This window comes from Orcinus orca, chromosome 21, assembly GCF_937001465.1.
Source record: "Orcinus orca chromosome 21, mOrcOrc1.1, whole genome shotgun sequence".
NCBI classification, from domain to species: domain Eukaryota; kingdom Metazoa; phylum Chordata; class Mammalia; order Artiodactyla; family Delphinidae; genus Orcinus; species Orcinus orca.
This window is the reverse complement of record NC_064579.1, coordinates 21,703,607-21,710,000: the sequence shown is the minus strand read 5'-3', so window position 1 is coordinate 21,710,000 and position 6,394 is coordinate 21,703,607. Positions and strand designations below refer to the sequence as shown.

The 6,394-nt window shown below is 43.0% G+C and overlaps 2 protein-coding genes across 6 annotated transcripts in view; one reads left to right on the top strand and one right to left on the bottom strand.

The window, feature by feature from the left end:
- The window catches only part of LRP2BP (LRP2 binding protein), a 58,349-nt gene extending 54,443 nt beyond the window's left edge, over nucleotides 1–3,906 (bottom strand). For all 5 annotated transcript variants that reach the window (XR_007474649.1, XM_049704287.1, XM_033409265.2 and 2 more), the window contains exons 1-2: nucleotides 3,756–3,906; nucleotides 1,727–1,823 (exon numbers count right to left, since the gene is read on the bottom strand). Coding sequence is in view for 2 of the 5 variants with exons in the window: in XM_049704288.1 (XP_049560245.1) it covers nucleotides 1,727–1,729 (3 nt within the window). In the remaining 3 variants the exon portion in view is untranslated. The remainder of the gene's footprint in view (nucleotides 1–1,726; nucleotides 1,824–3,755) is intronic.
- Nucleotides 3,599–6,392, top strand: ANKRD37 (ankyrin repeat domain 37). The gene is made up of 4 exons (XM_012537399.3): nucleotides 3,599–3,853; nucleotides 4,058–4,210; nucleotides 5,077–5,168; nucleotides 5,704–6,392. Exons 1-4 carry the CDS (start codon nucleotides 3,827–3,829, stop codon nucleotides 5,909–5,911), a joined length of 480 nt encoding a protein of 159 aa, XP_012392853.1. The 5' UTR covers nucleotides 3,599–3,826; the 3' UTR covers nucleotides 5,912–6,392.
- The last annotated feature ends 2 nt before the right edge of the window (nucleotides 6,393–6,394 follow it).

Genomic DNA, 6,394 nt, shown 5'->3' with positions numbered 1-6,394 from the left:
GAAACCACAGAAATTGAAAATGTGGATAACGGGGGACTACTGTAATTTTCTCTTTCTGTTCCAGGATCCCATCCAGGTTATCACGCTACATTTAGTCATCATGTCTCCTTAGCCTCCTCTGGTCTATGACTAATTCTCAGGTTTTCCTTGTTTTTCTTTTTTATAACTTTGACAGTTTTGTACTGGCCAGATATCCTGTAGAATGTCTCCCAACCTGGGTTTACCTGGTATTTTACTCATGGTTAGACTTGGGTTATGGACTTTTGGGAAGATGCAGAGATGAAGTATCCTTCTCAACACATCATATCAGGGGTGCATGCTATCATCATGACTTATCACTGATAATATTAACAAATACCTGGCCAGGGTAGTATTTCACAGGTTTCTCCACTGTAAAGTTACCTTCCCCTCTTCCTATACTCTTACTCTTCAGAAGCAAGGCATTATGTGTAGCCCACACTCAAAAGAACAGTGTGGGGAGAGGATTAATCTCTGTTTCCTGGAGTGGGGAGTGTCTACGTGAAGTATTTGGAATTCTTTTGTAAAGAAGAGTTGCCTTTTCACTCCTTCTCTTCCTTCCCTTCCCTTCCCTTCCCTCCCTCCCTCCCTTCCATCTACCTATCTGTCTATCTAAATATCTATCTATCCTTTGTGCCACAATATCCTGGAGCAGCAGTTGTTTATTAACTATATAATTTATTACCTTCTCCAAGAAGTTTGAGTAAGCAAGGCTGGAAGGGTTTATATAATAAGGCACAAGAAGAATTTATTTGTGGGAAATCTTTTGCTTTTACAATCATACAAGGATCATACATGGATTTCCTGACTGCGCATGCCAGTGAAGACAGAATTACATTTGATTAGTTCAAGCACATCTAGCAGCAAATTAAACATAAGTAGAATCAGCAATTCTTGGAAGAATGACTGTTGAATATGCATCTTAGACCATTTTCCACTTTAGAAAATTGATCCCACTTGCTACATGTTCAGTAAAATCTCCAGTTACTTGCCAGTAAGATATTGTCCCCCAAATGTATTTATTCGGTATATTTTTGTACTCTACCAGCTTTGTTCAGTTTTTAGACGGCTTTTAGGCCCATTTTTAAGACTAAACCAAATACTTACCTGAGATATAAAGAATTTTTTGGAAACATGAGCAATGGACAAGTATGCAGTGATTAATGGGATAAAAGCTTTAACAAGTACTCACAACATTCCCTTTCCTTGTGAAATTTAAATATGTCACCGGAAGTTAACAATAATTACCAGATTTAATGCATGCTGAACAGAATCTTGTTTTCAAGAGAAAGGATGTAATGTGGAAGTGCATCCATTACACAAATATCCCACTGCATGATATGTTAACTGCAAAACCTATGTTTAGAACTCTAGGAACTTCTTTGATAATACCTTGTATTAGTTAGGAAATCCTGAAAATGGACATCTGTGCAAATCTGAAGCTTTGAAAAACAGTACTTACCTAATTGAAAAATATGAGAAAAGGAAAACTGGCAATATGGACATGTGTTCTCATGTATCTCTGACATTCTTTAGCATAAAAATGTACTGTGAATAGTTTAAATATTAGAAAAAAGAACACAAGTACGATTCTATATATGTGTTTGAACATAAATACATATACACGTTTATGTTTGAGTATGCATATAAACAAAGACGTTTAAAACTACCCCTTTGCAAATAAAAGAGCAAAGAGCATTTTGCTCACCATCCAAGTCTTCAAAGATTAACCCGCTGCAGCCGCTGAACAACAGGGCACTGGATGCTTCAGATGAAGAGATTAAGGTGATAACAGGATGGGCAATCTGTGCTTCAGAGGAAATTTAAAGATGAAAACGGGAGGCTCTGTGTTTTGGACAAACAGGCCCTTAGACACATGCATTTCACGAAGAGTTTTAATGAACCCCGCTTCCCGTACATAGAAAAGCCCTATAATCATTAACTTGGGATATCTGTTCTTTGTGACGGGCAGTGATCTTTTACCAAGATACATTTGACTGCACGTGTTCCCTAACAACAACAACAAAATCACATATAAAGTAGCCTCCCCCCACCTCTCTGGAGCAGTCCCTCAGAGCTATCCGAATGCTGTCTCTGGGGCTACAGTCCTCAGTAAGACCCTGAATAAACCTTAACTCACACCTCTCATGTTGTGTATTTTTCTCTCAGTTGACACCTTGGATCACTGCATAAGTCTAGTAATATGAATTACTGCAAAATTATTTTATGGCTCTTATTACAAAATAAACAATAAACCGTAACCAAAGTTAGAACTAAAAGGCCACCTATCTTCACAGGACAATGAGCTTGTCCTCTACAAGCATTATAACAAACTATCTTTCAGTCCTGCTCTCAAAGGTATCAGCAGATAGAAGGGAATCGCTGAAGATGTTAGGGAAAACACATAAATGGCTGGAGCTTTAGCTTTTAGCTAGATTAACCCGAATAAAAAAGTGCTTAGGGAAAGAGTCCAGAGATTATCTGACAGGCGGTCAATGGCTACGGTTTGAAGTCAGCATGTCTGTCTGTTCCTAAAGCTTTACAAAAACGAATGACTCAAGCTAAAGGAATGGCTCAGCATAAAGAGCTCCGGAGAGCCTTCCTCCCGCCACCCCCCAGCGGTTCAGAGCTAGTCCGCCCTGCCCACGGGGAAGAGCCCCAAGGGTCCTCAGCGTCCACGGCCCGGGCCCTTCGTTTATCCCCTAACTCTCCACATGATGAGTGGGGGGCTCCCGCCTCGGCAAGTTCAGGGTTAAAAGCTGGGGACCCTCAACACTTCCCTAGGCGGCAAGGCCAGCACTGCGCCTAACCCACCTCCAAGAGGGGTCACATTACAGTGGTTGGCTCGTTTTACATCATTCCCAGAACGGACATGGTATCATGTTAAACCCGAAAGGGTGGGGTTTGATAAACCATTTAAACCAGATGTTCAGTCCCGGGAGGGCGTGAGCTTTGACAAAGGCGAGAGGGGTGCTGGAGCTGGGGGGGGGCGCGCAGTCCCTGCGGGAAAACCCATGCCCTTAGCTCACCTTAGCCGCCCCTCCTCCTGCCCCCCCCATCGCCCCCTCAGCTTCCGCTTTCCTCCCTAAATGTCCAGGGCCTTGAGGGACAGAGCCAAGCCTGGGGCGATTTTGAACGTGAGACAAGAAGGAATTTTCATTCCTCAGGAGCCGGAGGCTGGGACCCCGGCGCCAGCACCAAGCGTAGCAGCTTCCAAAGGTCGTGTTGCAGCCGAGCTCCTTGTAGCTCCCTGGTTTCCTGGTTACGTGCGTGCCAGCAAAAACCAAAACCTCCGCCCGCGACTTCCGCTTCCCCAAAGGGCCTAAAGAGGTGAGCACGACAGCGTGAGACGTGCCGAACTCAGCGCGCCTCATGGCGGCCGCTGAAGCCCAACCGCCCGGAATGCTGTCCCTCACGACGCACGCGCACAGGGGCTGCGGGGGGAGCGGCTCGGGGCCCCGCCCCAAGGTGGGCGGGCCTGGCGCCTCACGCTGGGCCAATCAGCTGGCAGACCCGCGCTGCCTCCTCCTCCTTTCTCCCCGCCAGCCTTTCTGGGTTCCCAGTTGCACGTGTCAGTGTTTGTGTACGTGCGGCTGCAGCTGGGCGGAGAAACGCCGGCAGCCCAGGGTTGGGCTGCTGGGGCGCAGCCAGACCTGTGGCGCGGCGGGGAGGGGCCGGCCCGCTGGCCCTGGGGATCTTTAAATTCTCCTGCTCTTGGGCGGCTTGTGCTCTCTTACCTGTTTGTCTGCAGCGAGCGCCTCACCGCTCTGCTCTCCCAAGCACTCCAGTCCTCTACTTTAGGTGGGAGATGCTGTTGCTCGATTGCAACCCCGAGGTGAGACTCAGGCTGCTTTTGCCCTGCAGGCTTAAGTCTTCTAGGGAGGGCTAGCTAGGGTGATGGCTTACTGACCACTTGGCGTTGCCAAGCCAAGCTTCTTCAGAGTTGGAAGGTTTTTGGAGTGGAGGAAGATGTTCAATCCAGGGAGGGCATGAGCCTTGACAAAGGCGAGGCGGTGCTGGAGCTGTTCTTTTCTCGCAGGTGGATAGTCTGAGGCATCTGCTGGAGACCGGGGCCTCCGTCAACGCACCCCCGGATCCCTGCGAGCAGTCGCCTGTCCACTTGGCCGCAGGTGGCGGCCTTGCTTGCTTTCTTCTCTGGCAGCTGCAGACCGGCGCTGACCTCAACCAACAGGTAACTAGGTAACTGATTGTTGCCGTGTGCAACCCTCCCCCTCCACCTCAAATCCACACAAACACTTCTTAGACGCCGAGATATTCAGTCGTTTCAATTATTAGAAACATGACTGTCGCAGCGATGTCCAATAGAAATATAATGTGAGACACGTATGTTAAGATTTTCTAGTAGCCACATTAATGAAGTAAAACGAAACATGAAAATTTTAGTAACCTAACCCAATTAATCCAAAATATTATCATTTCATATGTAATCAGTATAAAACATTACTGATATTTTACATTTTCTTTTCATGTGTCGTCTCCATCTGCTGTGTATTTTACATTTACAGCACATTTCAATTCAGACTAGCCACATTTCAGGTGCTCATTAGCTGGATATATGGTTGCTGGCTACTACGTGGGACAGCATTTCCAAGGTCTACAGTTCATTTCCAAAGGAACAATTGCTCCATTACCAAATTAAAAGTCTCAGGATAGCAATACTTGTGAGGCATGCTCACAACCAATACAATTCCTTACAGAACTTTCTTAGGGTAGTTTTCATCTTCATTGAATATTAAAGTATGGTGAATTTTAAATTGTAATTTTTTTACTTCTGTAGGATTGTAGTTTGCTTTTATTCACTTAAAACTTAATGTATGTTTGTAGCTGTGGCTGCACATATTTTTATTAATGACAACTTTGTATTTAATAGGGCACCAAGTGAATTTTATTTTAAAAAAAGAATTAAAAAATTCGGTCCAGTACAATGCATTTCTAACCCCGCTTCCTCAAATAGCTTCCTCAAACAATAGACTTCACCCACCAACTTCCACTAGAGTGTTTTGGGGAGAGACTAAAATGTGCTGTTTTGTCTGTAAGGATGTTTTTGGAGAAGCTCCACTACACAAGGCAGCAAAAGTTGGAAGCATGGAATGCCTCAGCCTGCTTGTAGCCAGTGACGCCCAAATTGAGTAAGTATGAAATCAGTGGCTTCAGATTTTATATTTTCTTGGATTAAACTAATCAGACTCCTACAGCTTAATTACATGATGCTTGCCGTTGATAATGTTAACGTTTAAATGTTAACTTAGGCTGTTAATGACATCTAATACTATGTATTCAATTTGAATAAATAAAAAATGGATCCTAAGCAATCAGAGATACAGTTCTATTCATCTGTCATGGCAGTGTTACATCTTAGTTTTGGTTTAGAAAAGCCATTCTATAGAAGTTCTCACTGACTTCCTTTGCGTACTTAACTCATTGTAGTGAACAAAGAATACTCCTTCATTCGTGCAAAAATAAAATGCCCACTCTGTGCTGTACTCTGTGCTAGCCATTGAGGATAAATAGTGAGCAAAAATGGAATTCCTCTATGCTTCCTTTACCTCTTCTATTCTGCAACCAACATTTGTATGAGCCCAGAGCGCCTTTGTTAGGAAGATATAAAAAAAAGGCTAAACAATTGTCAACTTTTACTTAACTAATTTTCTGTCTCAAATTCAGTTTATGTAATAAGAATGGGCAAACAGCTGAAGATCTTGCTTGGTCATGTGGATTTCCAGAATGTGGCAAGTTTCTTACAACAATTAAATGTATGCAGACAATAAAACCAAGTGAACAATCCAATAAAGATCATTGTGTTCCAGTGCTCAGACAGAAACGAAGTTTTGGAAGTAAAGAAGATACAAATGGGAAAAGGAAGTGTTGGTAAGGAATTCATAGTTTCTTCTTTCTTCCTCCCTCAAGGATCTCTTATTTAGCACAGAATTTATTGTTTCATTTAAATATTGGCAGTCTTATTTCTAGTATAACTTTTCATTCTCATTAACACATTTTAATACTGGTTGTAGTAACTACTACTAGATTCTAGAGACCAAAAATTGTCCTGCATGGTGGAAGATTGGGAAGGAAACCTTTTTAAAAAAAGTTTTTAATGTTAATATGTTTTTTAACAACAGATGTATTGGTTATGAAGAGGTGTGGAGAAGGTCTTCACTTCATGCAGATCTACTGCTCAGCTACAAGCTATGGCTTTTGGCTCATCAAGTGTGTCTAAACACCTTCTAAGAAGGAGGAAAACTTTCTTCTAAGTGAAGATAACATTCAAGAATACATGTATTTATATGCCTGTAACATTCTGGTTGTGCATGCTTTGTCTTTTAATTTATTAAAGGAGTGTCTAAAGAATAAATTC